General features: G+C 46.2%; 1 protein-coding gene across 1 annotated transcript in view; it reads left to right on the top strand.

The window, feature by feature from the left end:
• The window catches only part of ADAMTS12 (ADAM metallopeptidase with thrombospondin type 1 motif, 12), a 167,608-nt gene that overhangs the window by 146,569 nt on the left and 2,125 nt on the right, over nucleotides 1-18,914 (top strand). The window contains exons 19-23 of the mRNA XM_004678408.2: nucleotides 1,322-2,419; nucleotides 6,842-6,994; nucleotides 8,176-8,352; nucleotides 11,162-11,305; nucleotides 13,856-14,015. Coding sequence (XP_004678465.1) covers nucleotides 1,322-2,419; nucleotides 6,842-6,994; nucleotides 8,176-8,352; nucleotides 11,162-11,305; nucleotides 13,856-14,015 — 1,732 coding nt within the window. The remainder of the gene's footprint in view (nucleotides 1-1,321; nucleotides 2,420-6,841; nucleotides 6,995-8,175; nucleotides 8,353-11,161; nucleotides 11,306-13,855; nucleotides 14,016-18,914) is intronic.

The raw sequence follows: 18,914 nt of genomic DNA, 5'->3' as shown, positions 1-18,914 counted from the left end.
TGTTTTTCCAATTGTAAATAAAGCAGCAATTAACATGAGCACTCCCCATCTTTAAAAAACTTGCTGGCCCTCCCTAGTGGCACAGCGGGTTAAAGCACTGCACTAAGAAGCTTAAGCCACTTCAGCATGAGTTTGATCCCCGCCTGCCCCGGAGGCGACCACATGGCGCGGCAGACCTCTCCTGACCTGTCCGCTGCTCCCCTCAGCAGTGGACTTTGTCGGTCTGCCTGTTCTGCTCCCCACTCTGTTCCTGGTGAATCCTCTCACCCTCCGCATCTCTGGCCTGTACCCCAGTTCTGTATGAATAAATAAATAAATCTTAAAAAAAAACAAAAAAAAACTTGCTATCATATCAGGAATATAAGGAGGACAGGTGGGAAGAGACAGCAAAGGTCCCTGGATAGTCTGTATTCAGGGGTTGTTTAACTGGTAGATGTCAGATGTCTTTGGAAAGGAAAGCTAAAACTAAAACAGTTTGGTATGATTTTTTTAAAATCTGGAAATTTAGTATTATGTAGTAGCTCTATGTGGCTTGCAGCTGCTTTGACTGATGTATAAGTGTTCTCTATACTAAATCCAGAGGAAGAGCTGTCGTGTTCGGAATCCCCTCCTGCCAGCCTGGCTGCCTGTGCTTTGGCGTGCCCTAGAGAATGTGAGGGAACCCTGCAGAGGGAAACATGCACACATGTTACGTCAGCCCATGCCAAGGGACTCACCTAGCTCTTCAGAAAGCGTAGCTCCCACCTTTGATTGATACTCACACTTTAAATTTCAGGGAAAGTCCTGGCTATTTACATGTGTGAGCGTGCTCACTGTGTAGCTTTTAATCCGGTTCCACCTAGCAGAGGCAAGTGAAAATTGACCTTCTAGTGCCTGGGAAGACTCTCTGAGGTATAATGGGTATTTTCTAAATATAAAAGGAAATGTTCATTAAAACGAATGGAATAGAACCCAGAGAATAACTAAAAACTGGGGCTTCGTGCGATACCACCACAACCCCAAGAAAGATAATATTACCATCTCTTGGAAAGACTAGGTGACTTGTTCATATGTGTGCAACATTCAAAGCCCAGAGAGACTAGTTTTTACTGTATCGAGCTTTGTAGTTTGTGAGACTCAGTGGTTGGATGTCAGCCCCAGGTTTTCTCCAGGAGATACCTGTTTCCATGGGAAACTAAAAGACACAGAAACCAAACATAAAGGTAGATGAGAATTTTAGCTGCACAGGTGAGTTGGCATTGGCCTGTACGAATGAGCCGTAAAGCCGAGCGTGAGAACCAGCGCTTGCTGGCTGGACTAACCGCCGTCTCTCTCTCCCCAGTGTTCTGTTTCCTGTGGTGGTGGGGTGCGGACACGCAGTGTCACCTGTGCCAAGAACCACGATGAGCCTTGTGATGTGACAAGGAAACCCAACAGCCGAGCTCTCTGTGGCCTCCAGCAGTGCCCGTCTAGACGGAGATTTCTGAAACCCCACAGAAGCAGAACTTCCACTGGGACAGAGCCACCCACAGCTGAGAAAGACCCTGCGCAGCCCATGCCTCCAACGACAGCCAGCCCCAGCACACGGACCACAGCCGCACTGCCTCAGCCTGTGAGCACAAGTTCTGTGTCACCTCACGGTCCCACACCTACCACAGCCTTGGATGGGAAACACTGGCAGAATAGTTCAGCCCACACTGAATTGGACCCCTATTATGCCATGTCCACTGGAAGTACTTCCCAGCCCACCCTCTTTTCCTGGCCTGTCAGTATCCTCCCCAAGGAAGAGGAGGCCAGCACGTCAGTCGCTGCTCCTACTGTAGAAGGAGATCTTGTAGCCACCACAGTGACTGGCTCTCACTTGTCATCTTCCAGCAACCCTGTGACCCGGCAGGCGACTCCGGGTTCTACTACTGTGACCAGAAAGCCCGAAATAGAGATCCACAGTGGCTCAGGAGAAGATAGTGACCCACCTGAGAACACAACTGAAAGCAACTCTGTAACATGGACCAAAATCAGAGTACCTGCAGATGATGCTTCAGCAGAACTGCCACTGGCACCCCCGCCAACACCTCCTCTGAAAGGGGCCCCCTTGGGGCTGCCCTTCAGCACAGTGACACAGGGACTGCTACCCAGCCAGACTGCGACAGCCCCCGAGAGTGGTGCACCCATAGCTGAGAGGCTGCTCACTGCAAAGCCAGCCAGTACCACAGTCCCTCTGGGAGGAGACCACAGGTCAGGGCCCTTGGAAAAGTCAGCAATCCGTGACCCCCCAGAACTTCTGAGCAACATGAACCTAACGCACAGGTCAGCACCAGTCCTGACTGAGGAGGATGCAACAAGTCTGATCGCTGAGGGGTTTCTGCTGAACGCCTCCAGCTACAGGCAGCTCCCAGCAAGCCACGGCCCTGCCCGCTGGGTCGCTGGGAACTGGAGTGAGGTAGGAGTGCATTTCCTCCCTCACACCTGAATCTGCAGGCAGTGACTGGGTGGAGGAGGGGCAGAGGCTGGGATATAGTCTAGTGTGGAGAAAACAGAAAGCAGGTAGGTCCATGCTCTCAACAACCGCCTTCCTCCCTACGTCCAAGTAAAAAAGTCTGGGGCCCTCCCTGGTGGCGCAGCGGGTTAAAGCACAGCACTGAGAAGCTAAAGCCACTTCCGCATGAGTTCGATTCCCGCCTGTCCTGGAGGTGACCACATGGCGAGGCAGACTTCTCCTGACCCGCCCACTGCTCCCCTCAGCAGGGTACCTTGATCATCAGCCTGTTCTGCTCCCCACTCTGTCTGGTGAATCCTATCACCCTCCACATCTCTGGCCTGTACCCCAGTTCTGTATGAATAAATAAATAAATATTAAAAAAAAACAAAACAAAACAAAAAAACAAAGTCTGTATGAGGGGATAGTGAGAAGAATCTGAACTCAGGTTCTTGTTTCATTCTCACCAGAGCAACAGGGCTGGTGGAGATCCGCTCCAGGGTCCTGTCCCACTGTGCACTGGGAGAGGCGTCTGATCAAGGACAGCTCAGGGGCTGTATCCACATTTCATGCAGAAGCTTGTAGTGAGACTCAAGGTTCAGCCTGTCCAGAAAGTGTGATTAGAATCAAAATCTAAGAGAATGATTTGAAATGATTCTACCAATTACTGCAGTGATGATTTCTTTCTAGTCTGTTGAATGCTTGCTTGAATAAAAAAATCTCTGAGGCTCATTAAAAGAATTAGAATATAGAGGAAGAGGGAAATAAAGAGGGTGACTACATGTTGGTCCCTATTTTCAGGCTTCAGGAATGTGACTAGATATTTCTTTTTCTACTTTCAGAACTAATTACATCCTTTGCAGCATCAAAATAATTTCTCACCCATTTGAATTTTGAATGCATAGTATAGGAAGTTGTTAAAATTATTTGACAACTCAAAGGAGGCCTTAGAGCACAATAATCCCACGTTTACATCATTCAGCATTTTTGTGACAATTCATGAGTCATCTCCCTTGCTAGGGTGAGGTGAAGTATTGCTAATAAAGAAGTAACAGTACATTTAGAGAGCGTCTCTGCTTCCCAACCAAACTAATTTCCTATGTTGTTTCTTGTTTTCTCCTGTTGACAGCCTGGGGAGCAGGGAGGGTCGCATTTAGACCAATTTATCAGTAAAGAAAGCGGGGCTTTTACAGTGCCTTGGCTAAGAGCACATGCAGGCTGATGGTGAGCACAAACCTGTTGTCTGCCTAGGGAATTTCAGCACCAGCTGACAGCTTAGCTCCGTAAAATTCAGGATCATTGTTCATGGGATTGACTGTACTGGCAACGAATAGGTCAATTCAAACATTCAAATTTTTTGTTTATAATTGGACTATGGTTCACATTTGGTCCCTAAAGGGAGGGATCCTATTCCCTGGCAGTGGAGAAACAGCTTATTTCCATTTGCAAATAGAGACCCAGGTTCAGAAGAGAATGCTTTTCTTGCTTAGAGTAATCTAATTTGTGGAAAGAATGTGTTTCATGACCCCTGAAATTGTCCTCATCTTTCTTTGCTGTTTTAAAGAGCTGCGAATGGGGGTGTTGACAGTGAACACTTAGCAAGCATGTACCTTGATGGCATGATTGCTGCTCATCAACATGCATTTTCACTCATTTAATCCTCTCCGTGGCCCAAGGACATTGGTCACTTTTCCCCATTTTAGAGGCAGGAAACTGAAGCCAAGGGAATCGCAAGTGAGCATCCTGAATCAGCACTCAGGAGTGATGGAGCGGAAGTCGTAACCTCTGACCCATTGCTCTGCAAATCACCCTCTTCCCTGTTTGTTTCTTCCTGGGTCAGAAGACATAAAAACAAACCAGGTGGGCCCCTAAGTGGGCAGGAAAAAAACGCTCCACTCACAGGGTAGTTCAAAGCAACACCACAGCCTGATGACTTGCTTGTAACCACCTGAAAGTCAGCCTGTACTGGCGACAAATAGGTCAATTCAGACATTCAAATTTTTTGTTTCCAATTGGACTATGGTTCACATTTGGTCCCTAAAGGGAGTGACTTTCTGGTGGTTACAAGCAAGTGTTCGCTGAGGTGTCCCCACAAGGGACTCCGCCTAGATATCCTGAAATCAGATTGACCCATTGAGGTGTTTGGCACGTCCACTGGACCCTCCCCTCCCCCACAGCTATCCCACCATCCTCTCCCTCTAGTTGCCACAGTTTTGCAGTCAGATATCAAGAGTTTATTGTTGGTGTGATTTCACTGCCATTTTCTTCAGGGTCAAGCTGTGTGCTTCTTCTGTGGTGCGTTCCTTGATTTCATGGGTAGAAGTAATTTCGCAAGCTCCTTAGCCTTTGATCTGAGATCTCCTTGACCCCTGTCCTCTCCCTTCTGTCAGTGGTGCAGGACTGTTCATGCCCAGCACTGTACATGCCCCCCCTCAGTGTGGTCTCAAAGGGTAAGTCATTAATGTGGACACCAACATCACACTATAAATAGTCCTAAAGTTTGAAACCAGACTCTAGGTTTGAAATCATGATTTAGTATCAATGGTCTGAAGGAATTGGGCATGTAAACTAGCACAGCTTCGAGGGAGAGAGTTTGTGTATGTTTCAGATGACCCCAAGCTAAACCTGTGACTTGGAATCCAAGTATAAATCAATGAAAACATCCTGTGAGGAATGGACTGCACTTACACCAGAGCTGACCACCTGATTCTCCAGCACTGGGTCAGATGGTCAGATGGTGAAGAGCAGAATATTGCAGCACCTGTGGTCAGAGACCCCTCACCTGGGAGCTTGGTGACAGGCTCACGTGGTAGAAATGCAAACTCCACAGCCCCTCCTCACACTTTCCTGTCAAATCGGAGCACGAGAAGGTTTTGACGCTGCTATCACAGACTTCACACTACGCGTGGAGGCAGGAAGACCCTGCCTCTCTCCTGGGGCAGCCGACTCTCTAAGCTGCAGTGTCTTTGTTCTACACTATCACAGTAGCAGTCTGTGCCACAGGCTCGCCACAGGGCGGGATAGTGCAGGCCTGTCAGTGAGTGCTCTAGGGGTAGGGAGGAAGCAGCAGAGGTGAGGATGTACCCCACTCTGAACAGCTTTGGTGAGAAATGCAGCAGTTTGCCTGCAGCCCCCAGCCCTTCACCCCAGACCATTTTTGAAGGGAAACAAATGTCCTTTGCTTCTTTCTTGCAATTGGTTTTCTTCCTAGTATATAAGCCAAGGAGTCTCAAGCCCAGCTGTTTACTGGAACCAATGGAAGAATTTTCTTAAGCACTGATGCCCAGTTTACCAATAGAGGGTCAGGTAGATTTATTTGGGGGGTGGAGGGCCCAGCACTAGCACTTTTTTTTTAAAGATTTATTTATTCATACAGAACTGGGGTACAGGCCAGAGATGCGGAGGGCAAGAGGATTCACCAGGGACAGAGCGGGGAGCAGAACAAGCAGATTGACAAGAGTACACTGCTGAGGGGAGCAGCGGGCGAGTCAGGAGAGGTCTGCTGCACCATGTGGTCACCTCTGGGGCAGGCGGGAATCGAACTCATGTGGAAGTGGCTTTAGCTTCTCAGTGCTGTGCTCCAACCCACTGGGCCACCAGGGAGGACCAGCACTAGCACTTTTTTTTTTTTAATTTACAAAAGTTTATTTTTACATCATTTTGTACATTTTTTTTCCATCTCAATTGTAATCCCCGCGGGTTTCCCATCACTATGTCACCCGTGTGCCATCACCATAATCCCGTGCACTTCACTCCCCCCCCCTCCCGTTTTGGTCCCATTCCCCACTCCACCCCTACAAAATGTCTCTGGTATATGATTGTTCATTATTTTTGTTATTTTCTCGCCTGGTCCATTATACTCCTGCTATGAGTGAAACCATCCGGTATTTTTCTTTCTCTTTCTGGCTTATCTCACTCAGCATGATCTTTACCAGCTCCATCCAAGTTACTGCAAAAGACATGTGTTTCTCTTTTTTGGTTGCTGAGTAATATTCCATTGTATATATGGATCACATCTTTTTAATCCAGTCATCTACTTTTGGGCATTTGGGCTGCTTCCATGTTTTTCCAATTGTAAATAAAGCAGCAATAAACATGGGGGTGCAGATATCTTTTTCAATCAGTGTTTTTGTGTCTTTTGGGTAGATACCTAGGAGTGGGATTGCTGGGTCGTAGGGAAATTCCATGTTTAGCAGTTTGAGGAACCTTCAAACAGTTTTCCATAGTGGTTGTACTAGTTTGCATTCCCACCAGCAGCCAGCACTAGCACTTTTTAAAAGTTCTGCAGGTTGTTTTATTGAGTGGCCAGGACTGAGAACCCCTGACTCTGGGGTGTGTCTGGGAAGATGGCCCCCAGCCTCCGTGTTCTCTCCCTTGCCCACACAGTGCTCCACCACATGTGGGCTGGGCACCTACTGGCGAAGCGTGGAGTGCAGCACCCGGCTGGAGTCCGACTGTGCTGCTCTGCAGAGGCCCGACCCAGCTAAGAGATGCCACCTCCGCCCCTGTGCCAGCTGGAAAGTGGGAAACTGGAGCAAGGTAAGTCATGCGGCCCAGTGTGTTTGGGGGGCTGGAGGCAGGGCTGTCTCTGGGAAGCCTTTGCTAAGGCAGGTTCCTCGCCTTTCTCCCTTTCTTCCTCCTCACTTCCTTGAGCAAATCACAGGAATGACCACAGGCCTCTACCAATTTACACAGGAAACTTAGGACAGGTACAGAGCTTTTTTGAATCCACATGTTTTCATCTGCTGTCCTTTCCCTGCCCAGATAAAGCAGACTGAAAATTAAATTTGCATAAATAATTGCTTGTGCAACATGCTACACTGTTTTGACTTCACTTAAAGTTAGCGGCATCCTCATACATAGCCCCTGTATAATTAAGTCATGACTCAGCTGCTGCTTACAAAGCAAATCTGTCATCTAATTGCTGGGCTCAATGTGGAAAGGAAGCTGAGGGGTGCAGAATGGTTGGTGTCTGGCAGCCCACTTCCTGTCCTGACTGCTCACCCAGTTCCCCAACGTTGTGGCCTCTTCTCCACCTCTGTGCCGGGGCCTCTCTGGGCATCTCTGTGTGTGAATAACTTGGACAAGGCACCCTGCATGACTGCCCTGAGACATAGCCCACATCAGGAGGTGGCGGGACACCTAGGTAACCGTTGATCGACCATGTGGTCAGGGTCCAAGACGATCTGGGAGTAGCTCGGCAATTACACCCAGCATCTGTACGGAAAGTTCTCCCTGTCTGTGTGGCCGACATGTCCTTCCCTGTGTCCTACATAACTGACACCCATTGACCTCTTTGAAGTCCTGTTCCCCCATAGAGTTGACAGCCTTTGTTTCTCCTGGACCCCATTTCTCCCACCATTGTCAACGTAATCACTCATGCTTGTTCACTATTACTATATAAATAGCAAGAGGGCTGTTCACTGGACAGCAGCATCTTGCCTTGCAAACCTGCTCCACAACTCATCTCTCAGGCGTACCCCGGAGGGTGTGCGGGTGTGTCCCTGTCCACCAGACCCTGGCATGAATGGCCCAGTATCTGGAGCTGCTTGAGTGACTTCTTTTCTAGGCTGTGTGAGGGAAATGGAGGTTCACCTGAACTCAACCTAACCCCTCTTTCCACCAGAAACCTGGGACTTCTTTGTGAAATCCCCTCTGAATCAGGGGGTTGAAGGCCGATGCCAACGGCTTAGTGTTTCCTTTTCTCTCTCTCCATCCAGTGCTCCAGAAACTGCAGTGGAGGCTTCCAGATCCGAGAGATCCAGTGCGTGGACAGCAAGGACCGCAGGGGCCTGAGGCCGTTTCACTGCCAGTTCCTGGCGGGTGCCCCTCCCCCGCTGAGCAAGAGCTGCAACCCGGAGCCCTGTGAGGAGTGGCAGGTGTCACCCTGGAGCCAGGTACAGCCCCAGACACAGTGTCCACACGCCAGGCAGACATGAACCCAGTATTACCATGAGCCCAGAAGGCAGCGGGGAGCACCCGAGTGTCCTACAATGACCGGCATCCGTGGAGGGCCCGGCACTGGGAGGGAGGCTGAACAAGCCCAACCGTTTGAAGGCTGTTTTGTGACTTCAGCTGTATATTTCACCTAGTGTCCCAGTTGACTGTGCTGTTACAACCTAGCGTCCACAGATATACTGGGGAATTAGTTCAGGCTGCTGTTGAAGAAATCCAATGGGCCACTTTGATGAGAGTCCTTTGAGTCCAGTCCTCACATGTCTCTCCTAGTTTTCTGAAGCTGGGCCAGGAGGGCATGGAGAGGATTTCCATAGTGTGAGTCCAGAGTTTCCCTCTCAGTTAAATGCCTAAATCATTGTTTACACTAATCAAAAGATGTGTGGGCCACGTTTGTCCTCTGCTTTGTGAGGGCCAAGGGCCTGCTGGGACATTGTCCTACTTCAGCACATGAAAACAAGGTTACTGTTTTGATAAAAAGCAGTAATCTCATTTACAGTAGTCCATAAGCTAGGGGAAAAAACAAAAACCCTCTCAGCTACATGCATGCATGATAGAAACCAGTAGAAAAACACCAGCATGTTTTGAGTGTGACTATGGGTGAGTCATTTTACTTACAATAACTGGTTTAATTCTCACAACAACTTCTGTGGTAAGCCCTTACTCCATTTTATCGGTAAATAAATTGAAACTCAATGGTTGAGAAGCATGTGTGAGGTCATACAACTAGAACATAAATGATAGTGCTTTCATTTAGCCCTAAGATGGACCTAGTGCCCGAGATACCTTCTCTATAGGACTGAACCCTGTAGGCACTAAGCCAGGCGACCTGAGGAGAGTGACTATTTGAGGGAAAACCCACTTGGAGCACATAAGGGAGGGAGAGAACCCTAATAATAGGATGCAGAGTTAGCATCCATGCTTAAGGAAGAGCTAGAGTGCTGAGAGCTGTCTAAACCTCCTGGCGAGCAGCCTGCTGGCTCCTGAGCACTGGGGTGACACCTGGTGTGGCCTGGGGCAACTGCCAGCACTGACCCTGTCCAGCAAGGATCTGCTAATAACATGCTCAGTCTCAGGCTTATAAGTTCTCACATGCGTTGAGACTAGTTACAGCTTCCAGTATCCTGGTATTTGCAAAGGAGCTACGATTGCATTGTCAGAGACATGGCATTGCCAACTGTAAAGATGAACAATCAGATCTGCTTTTGGCTTATGAAAGAAAATATTCTTTATGCTTCCTCAGTACCTTGGGAGAGCCCCAATCATGGACCTGCTCCCCAAAGACCTCCCACAACCTCCTTTCTAAATTGCTCTGTTCTGAGCAAATTACAAATAAAGAAAGATGTCCCCTTAAGGGAACAGAGGAGATGAAAAATAAAGAAGTCATCTGAGTATCTTCCTGGGGCTCTTGATGGACTAAAGCACCTTTCAGTGCTTTCCTGGACCCATCATGAGGCTTTTCTGTCTGCAAATACTGTCAAGTAATCTGACATTATGGGGTGTTCTACGCCCTCCAGTGAGTATCAGCAAGCTCAAACCACCTACATAGGAGATGCATTTCAGCTGTGGGAACATTGCTACACAGAGTGCCACTTAGCACACTTTAGAATCATCTGGAGCGTTTGTCAACACACAGATCTGGACCCCTACTCCCAGTGTGTTTGATTGAGAGGACTGGGTAAGACCTAACAACTCCCAAAAAGATACTGAAGTTACTTGTCTCGAGACTATACTTTGGTATCCATTGGTTTATATCTTATCCCTACTTCCTGGGAGTGACTTGGCCATCTGGCCCAAGTCTGTGCATGTGGAGGTGTGGGTGGGGTCCCAGGGGGGATTTCACTGCTCTCCTTGTATAGGGTATGAAACAGATTGGATAGATGCAGGGACCAATCTTGTTAATTCTTGAACTTGGAATATTGTGAAAGCAATAGCTTTGTTCTTTTTGTGCAAAAAGTGTTAACTGGTCATCATTTCCCTGTTTCCTCTGGGGTCATCACACGCGCTGGGCCTAACATGATGGATGTGATGCCGGCAGCCATAATTGTTCTGTTGTTGTTATTATGCCATAACTAAGATTTTAATAAGTACTTTTCATAGGACTCAAGTACCTTTCAAAGATTCTTGGTGAATTAATTTCCTCTTGGAAAACTGATTCCTGTATGAAATAATATGTCTTATAAATTATTCTAGTGAGCAAAAACTGACACATTTTAGAATTGTTATCTTCAGGGATCCAAGTTGTCATCTCAAATTTATTTTGTGAGAGTTAACAGCCATTGCATCAGAACTCTGAACAAGCCTATCAATTTCCCTCTTTCAAATTGGGACAAATTTAATGTCCCCTTATGGACCATCAGAGGTAGTCATAATAAAACATCTAAATCTTACATTTTGGTTTCTAGATACTTGTGCCAAGAAGCAAAACGCAGCAAATGTGACATCCATTCTGAAATGATGACTCACTTAGGTTTCAAACGAAAAATTTCCTTCCATTTGACATTGAATTATTTGATGCCCTCTGTTGTTCTTCTCTGCCATTTAGCCTGAGAATTTCCTTTATCAAACCTTTCTTCTCTTTAATTCTTATGTTACCACCGAGGTTTGAAATGACTGGTCACTGGAGGGAACATGGCAGAGATGTTGCAGATACTGATATTCTATACACAGCAAACTTGATAATAACACGCTCTCATTGCTTGGAAGGTCACCATGTGACTTTCACCTAAGCTTGTCCCTATTGTGTGTCAGTGTTCCAGGTCCTGTGGGAGCGGAGTGCAGGAGAGAGGGGTTGCTTGTCCAGGAGGCCGCTGTGACTGGACACAAAGGCCCACGTCCATCATTCCCTGCAACAGGCAGCCCTGCTGTCGCTGGGCCACTGGTAACTGGAGCCTGGTAAGAGTTGATTCATTGACTTTTGTCTCTAAAAAATTTTTTTTTTATTACAAAAGAAGTCACGTAGAGTAATTGTTCACCATAACTTATGATGTCCAGCGTTCGTGACATGTTTCCACATGGTTTTGGCTTTGGTACTCACCTCACTTCTAGCTTGTACAAAGTTGGGCCATCACTGCTACAGCTTTCAGTGTTTACTGTCTTGAGTTTAGAAGAGAAAAAGAGCAAATATTTTCAAAAGAGAAAACAAACTAAAGAACCAAATTATCCCAGAGGCACAGAGTCGAATGAAAGGCAATTTTGGGCCTCCATACCTTGGATTCTCTGGCTTTTCCCAGAGCAAATAGGATTCTAGAGCCCTGAAGCTTGAGACTTAGCCTGACTTAGCCAGTTTAGGCTATTTCATCAAGCACAGATCAACTTTCCAGACAGCCAGTCTGTTTGATGGGAAGATAAACCAAAGCATTCAATTGTACATGAGGGAAAGATGTATTCTCACAAGGTTTACGTATTGTGTAAATATCACTGAATTAGAGACACTGAAAACTAAGAAAATTGTCCTATAGACAGATTCTGCCATCATTCTTATGTCTTATTCTGGATTCTCTAGGAAGTAGTCTTGAGGCAAATTCTAATACTTTATTAAGAACTACTTATGTCAGGGGAGCAAGAGTGTTAGAAACAGGAACGAGACAGAGAAAATGTCATTTTAGCCTAACTGACCACAGCTTGGCACGGGAGCAGCTGATTCTTGCTGTCCAACGTCTTCAAATGCTGTGAACTACTGTCTCTTGGGGTAAAAACAAAGGAGGGTTGCTGCTGGCTGCTGTGTTCTAGAATAGCTGGGAAAGATCTCCCCTCAGATGACCCCCTTCTTTGTCCAGCATTATTGGCATGTGGGTTTTTGGATGATGGGCCTCTACCTGTCTCCCACCTCATTGGCAACAGGAAAGCCCAGAATCAGGAGAAGAGGTGCATATCAAAGGATGCGCTTCCCGAAGTTGGTTAACACCTCAGACCAAGAGCTAGGAGGCGGGGAGGTCAAGAGGGCCGCATGTGCTAACCCCCAACTACTGATATTCTTAAAGGAACTTGCTCATTATAAGTATATTTGACAGAATGCTAACAGAGGCCATTGCAGTGTTTTGTTAGGGGTAGAAACATAAAGTCCCCAGGTATTTTTAGGTTGATAATTTTCCTTATTTGTAGCTGTATAGTAGCACCAGCATAGTCATGATCAACGTGAATGCTGGCACATTCTTTTTAAAAAGGTTCCTGCTGATGCATTCATTGGGCTTTGGACACAGCCCCACTTTTATCCAGGAAGAACAAGATGATTCATGAATGAGAAAGGAACATGGTACATTAATCACTTTGCCCGCAACAAATAAAAATTGCATCTTTTATTTTTACAATAAAAAAAAATGCTTCTTAGAAGAATGACATCAGTCATGCCCTTAAATAGATCCATAGTAGCTTCTATGAAGGCCCATTTTTCACTGGCTTCTGATGTTTACTAAAGATGAATTGCCAAAGACGACTCTGGTGGTGTCTGGGCAACTTCTGGTCATGTCCACCTGCTATGCTGTCCCCCCAGCTTCCACGCTGCCCCCATGGGTCATGTGAACAACAGGAAATGGCATGGCTCATGGCATTTTTTCATATGAACATAATTTAATCACGTACATTAGGCCACTTTATTATATTTCCCTTGGAAATCAGCATTTTCCCCATTCATTAGAAATTCCAAGTTATCCCAAGGCCCAATTTCTTCATCCAGCTTTGCTCTGACAAATGGAAAACATTGTACCTAACAATTAAAAATATGTTTGAGGGGCCCTCCCTGGTGGCGCAGCGGGCTAAAGCACAGCACTGAGAATTTAAAGCCACTTCCGCATGAGTTCGATTCCCGCCTGCCCCAGAGGTGACCACATGGCGTGGCAGACCTCTCCTGACCCGCCCGCTGCTCCCCTCAGCAGTGTATTTCGTGGATCTGCCTGTTCTGCGCCCCACTCTGTCTCTGGTGAAGCCTCTCACTGCCCCTGAGCCTCAGGCCTGTGCCCCATTTCTGTATGCACAAATAAATAAATCTAAAAAAAAAAAATATGTTTGAGGGTTGGCTGCTTTGACAGTGGAAGTTTGTGTTAACAATAGTAAGGTCTCTAATGTGACCTTCAGAACAGAAAATTTGGTACAGTGTGAACCATCGTGAAAATGCCATCAATTTTGGTCCATTCAGAGACTCAAAATTTAGAATGACAGGTGAACGTGTCACTGTTGACATCTCACTGTTGCTGCCTCCTAGTTCCTAGTTCCTGATGCCCTCGTAAAGGAGAGCTGCACAGTGCAACATAAGCCATAAACAAACTGGCATTCAAGCCACACAGTCTTTAATACAGACGCCCTGAATTCATGCCTTCATCCTATGAATCCTTCAAAAAGGACCAGAAACCCTTGACCTCAGCCGAGTCAGAGGTGTTCAGCTGGCGAGTGTTCATCTGCCCCTTCCGGGAGAGAATGGCACCTCTCACGTGTCCTCCTCTCGTCCAGTGCACGGCTTCCTGTGGAGGTGGCTCGCAGAAGAGGACTGTCCGTTGTGTCTCCTCCGAGGGCAATCAAACCGAAGACGAAGACGGATGCCTGTGTGACCATGAGCCCAGACCTCCAGAATTGCGAAAATGCAGCCAGCAGGCCTGCAGGAGGAGTGCCGGTGGGTGAATGTGGGTGAATGGGTTGCTCAGGAGGGCAGAGATTTTCTAATTTATTTATTTTCACATCATTCTTCATCTTGTTCATTTTTCCATCTCGGTTGTAATCCCCAGGGACTTCCCACCTGGACCAGTTCGCCCGAGTGCCATCACCATAGTCCCGTGCACCTTTCCCATCCCATTTTTAATCCCATTTCCCCTCTCCAACCCCGTAAAATGCCTCTGGTATATAGTTCTTCATTGTTTTTTGTTTTTATTTATTACAATATTACAACTGCTTCTCCCCCCGCCCCTCCCCCCCCCCCCCCATCCCTTACACTCCTGCTATGAGTGAAACCATAAGTATTTTTCTTTTCCTTCCTGGCTTATTTCACTAAGCATGTTTAAAGAAGTCATGATGCCGGATTCCACATGTGGATTCATATGTGGGATATAAATGATCAAAGAACAAATGCAAGGCTCAGCAAAAATAATTTGTGGATTCTGTGGCAAATATGCTGGTTACTAGAGGGAAAGGGGGGCAGAGATGAAGGGTTGGAGGAAGGGACTCTGGTGCTGGCAGGGGAGTTCTGGAGGATGGCGAATGAAGTAGGTGCACATATGGAGGTGTGTAAATGTACCCCCAAAGTCATGGGGTCCTATTAATGACTGAAAATTTAATTTTAAAAAAGGAAGAGTAGCTGCAACCCATTCCGTAATTTAAGAAGTCAGCCACCTGATCCTGTTGCCTCTAAAATGTCCTGATTTCGCGTGTCCACTCATTGTCCAAGGGATCTTATCAGTCAGGCAGACAGCAGCTCAGTAAACACACCCCTTCATATAAAGTTTACTTTCTTCCAGGCCACGTTGTGTGCTTTAGGTACAAATTTTTAATGATGTAAATGTACGCACTATCATTTCTGGTAGCGTTTATAAAATAAGTATCTGGGTTAAGATACTTGATGTTAAGAAACATCAAGAAAAAGATGTAGGAAAAAATAATGAATATTACCTGTGCTCCAGGGATTAAGTAATGATTAAAAATAAATGGTGGAGGCCCTCCCTGGTGGCACAGCAAGTTAAAGCACAGCACTAAGAAACTAAAGCCACTTCAACATGAGTTCGATCCCCAGCCTCGGAGGTGACCCACATGGCGCGGCAGAACTCTCCTGACCTGCCTGCTGCTGCTCCTAAGAAACTAAGCTCTGAGGCACACCATCCCAGGGTTGTTTGGGGGCTTGAAAGGGGTACAAAAGACAAGGGAAAGGATAAGAAAAGTAATTAAGACAGTACCTAGACGCAAAATTGATACCAGTAAACATTTATGTCAGTGAACTTTGTACTGAAAAATGTTCTCCCAGATGCACAGAATTTTATTTATTCAGCAAACATTAATGATCACACAATGTATCTCTTGCAAGTGCTAAAAATTGAGGATGTAGAGATGAGTGAGATGTAGTTCTGGCCACAAGTGCCCAAAAGTCCCAGAAACTGTATTTGTCAACCATATTGAAAACAGTTTTCAACTTTCATGGTCAAAATAGTGTAACTTTGAGCAAGACACAGCCTACAGTAAGGAAATAAGCTTATGATGGTCTCTTTAAATTTCTAAGTATGGTTTTTATTGAATAGGCAAAGGCAAATTGGGGTCTCCTCTGGAAGTTGCCCTTAATTATAGGCATTGTGTGTGCTTCAGCTGGGACCCAGTTGGCTGATGAACACAATAGCCTTCATTGTTTTACAGTAATAAGGAGAAAGATTGTCATGCCACAATGTTGGGCTCATAATAATTTTCTAAATGAGCTGCTAAACATAGACCTGGAACAGCCTTCCACATGGGCTACCACTGTCCACTCTTCCTTCAGCTCCCTCATTCTCAAACAGGAGGACCCCACAACTCAATATGTTTCCAGAGTGCTGACGCTCATTGAAAAGTGGTATTCACAATCTCTGGATTTCCACCATTAGGCAAGGACACTCAACTTAGTAGTTGAATCACATTCGGACATTTAGGTACCAACCTAATCTGCCCAGTGGGGCCCATGTGTTGAGCATTTGAAATATTCTGGTTGGAGTAAGACCTGTTCAGGTAGTCCCTCACCCCTCATAACAAATATAAGAGATCCATTGTTTGGATAACCAAACTTAAGATATACTGAGGCAGTATCCAGCATTGCCACTTAAATATGGAAGCTGTGCAGTATTGGGCCAGTTACTGAGCATCTCTGGAACCCTCTTTTAAAAGACTAATAGATATACTTACAAATAAATTTCTATGAGGATCATGGCACATTGCTTAGTATGTAGTTGGTGCTTAGCAAATTGTCCTGGGGAGGACTGTGTTAGTTTCTTAAGGCTACCATAATAAACTACCACAATCTAGTGGCTTCAAAGAATTCTATTCACCCACAGCCCTGGGCTCTAGAAGTCCAAAATCAAGGGTCATGCTCTCCGTCTTTGCTTCTGGTGGTGGCCATGATCTCTGGCTCCCTTGGTTTGTAGCTACATAACTCTGATCTCTGCCTCCAATGTCACACCATCTTGCCCTGTATGTTTGTGTCTTCACATGACTTTCTCTTCTGTGCATATGTCTGTGTCTTCTCTTCTTGTGAGGACACAGTGATGCTGGATTCAGGCCCAAACGACTCCAGTATGACATCATCTTAATTTATATCATAAACATCTGAAAATAAGTATTTCCAAATGAAGTCACATTCAGTAGTATCAGTAGTTAGGGCTTCAAATTTGGAGGACACAGTTTAATCCAAAACCTAGTCAAAAACCTCAGGGGACCTCGGTGGGGTCATTTTTATAATAACACATGCCCTTAAGACAGAGACCACACTTCAGTTTTTTTTTGTTTTTTTTTTAAGATTTATTTATTTATTCATACAGAACTGGGGTACAGGCCAGAGATGCGGAGGGTGAGAGGATTCACCAGAGACAGAGTGGGGAGCAGAACAGGCAGATCGATGAAGTATACTGCTGAGGGGAGCAGTGGGCGGGTCAGGAGAGGTCTGCCACGCCATGTGGTCACCTCCGGGGCAGGCGGGGATCGAACTCATGCGGAAGTGGCTTTAGTTTCTCAGTGCAGTGCTTTAACCCGCTGTGCCACCAGGGAGGGCCCACACTTCAGTTTTTAAAGAAAAAGGCTCCAAACAGTTCAAGACGGTGCCATGTTGAGCAAGTGATACAATAATACTGTGAATTTGGAGACTCAGACAAAAACCCCATGTGGTCAATGCGCCAAAAAGCAGCTTTGGTGAGCAGTGAGCTGAAAGCTGAACTCTCCTACTTCCTCTGGCTTCTCTCTTGAAGTAGCCGTGGGGCATAGAGCTACCCAAGATGCATCTGCTCCAACACCTGTTCACAATGGCATCAGGAGAGAGGCTGGCTGGCAAAGCAGAGCAGCCCTGTGATGCCAACTTCTCCTGGGCCCTGTTGCAAAGCCAAAGGAGGAAGGAATCCTGGCCTAGTTCTAAACAGCAGCCTATGTGATGCGTGGCCACAGCCCCATGGAGGATGACCGCCTCTTGCAGATGATGAAGAGCTGAAATTCCTGTTCTAAACTAGGAATACTTGACTGAACCATGTGCTCTTTCTAAAATGTCAGAAAATGTAAAGGAAATTTCCTGTGGGATTTCAGGAGAGATTGATTTTTATAATACCTGTAGAGGCCTGAAGAAGCAAAGGATCAGTTGTGCAGAGCCTTGGAGTTCTAGGAACATTATAGATTATTTGTTCCCAAAACTTAAAAACTTGAAAGCTAATAGAATTCTAAAAGCTAACAGGAAACATTTATTTCTTCACACATACACACAAAAGGTAACCAAAAAACAAGGCAATAATGAGTTCCGAGGAGACAAAAAGCATGTTTTGCCTTTGTCACCGGAAGGTGGGAAAACCATACAGAGGCAGAAGAACTGTCACAGGTTTGGGGCACCTCAGGTTCTATTTTTTTGATATTTATTTATTTCTGCATACAGAACTGGGGTGCAGACCGAGTTGCAGGGGCAGTGAGAGGCTTCACAGAGACAGAGTGGGGAACAGCAGGCCAACTGACGAAGTACACTGCTGAGGGGAGCAGTGTGCAGGTCAGGAGAGGCCTGCTGTGCCATGTGGGTCACCTACAGGGCCCAGGATCGAACTTGCACTGAAGTGCTGCAGCTAGCTTGCAGTGCTGTGCTTTAACCTGTTGCGCCACCAGGGAGGACCCTCAATTTCTATTTTAACTGACAGTTCTATTTATCAAGGACAGTGATCTATTTGTGAAAAAGCTTTTCTTCAAGAATGTTCAAATCTGTACTGTAAAGGAGAAGGAAAAGCACCCAGAGTTCTGAGAGACCCTCAAGCAAAGTTTAAAGCAATTTGATTTCATAGAAGGAAAATCTGTTACTTGGACCTTACTCATTTCCTTCCAGACTATGAGGACATGAGCCAGAGCCATCCAAATACCACCCACAGGATGTGGGTGAGTGCCCCCTGCTTCATGTATGAGGTCCCAGGGCCAAAAAGTGAAGAGACTCCCTCACCCAGAGTTAGGGATTCAAACCCAAGTAATTAATAGGATGCTACTTACCATCCTGTTATTAGAAGAATTATTAGGGGAGTAACTAGGGAATTATTAGCACGTCTCATGTCTTCACCCTCGGACCTTTCTGGAGGCTAACAACTACACAGCTCCAGAACTGTGCTCAGGAAGTTAGTTAGTGGGCTCAGTGGGTGACTGGCGCACTCTGAACAGCATTACTGATGAAATCTAGATAAGGTCTATGGCTGAAACTGCTTGTGTTCAGATTTATGGAGGCCACTTACCAGCTGGATAACACTGTGTAACTTCTGGATCTTTGGACCTTGATTCCTCATACCTAAACTAGGAACGGTAGTTATATTTTCCTATCATCTTGCTCGGAAGCTTCAAT

The sequence above is a fragment of the Condylura cristata genome, unplaced genomic scaffold (genome assembly GCF_000260355.1).
Source record: "Condylura cristata isolate star-nosed mole 26May11 unplaced genomic scaffold, ConCri1.0 scaffold00007, whole genome shotgun sequence".
Classification (NCBI taxonomy): Eukaryota; Metazoa; Chordata; class Mammalia; order Eulipotyphla; family Talpidae; genus Condylura; species Condylura cristata.
This window is presented reverse-complemented; position numbering and strand designations above follow the sequence as displayed.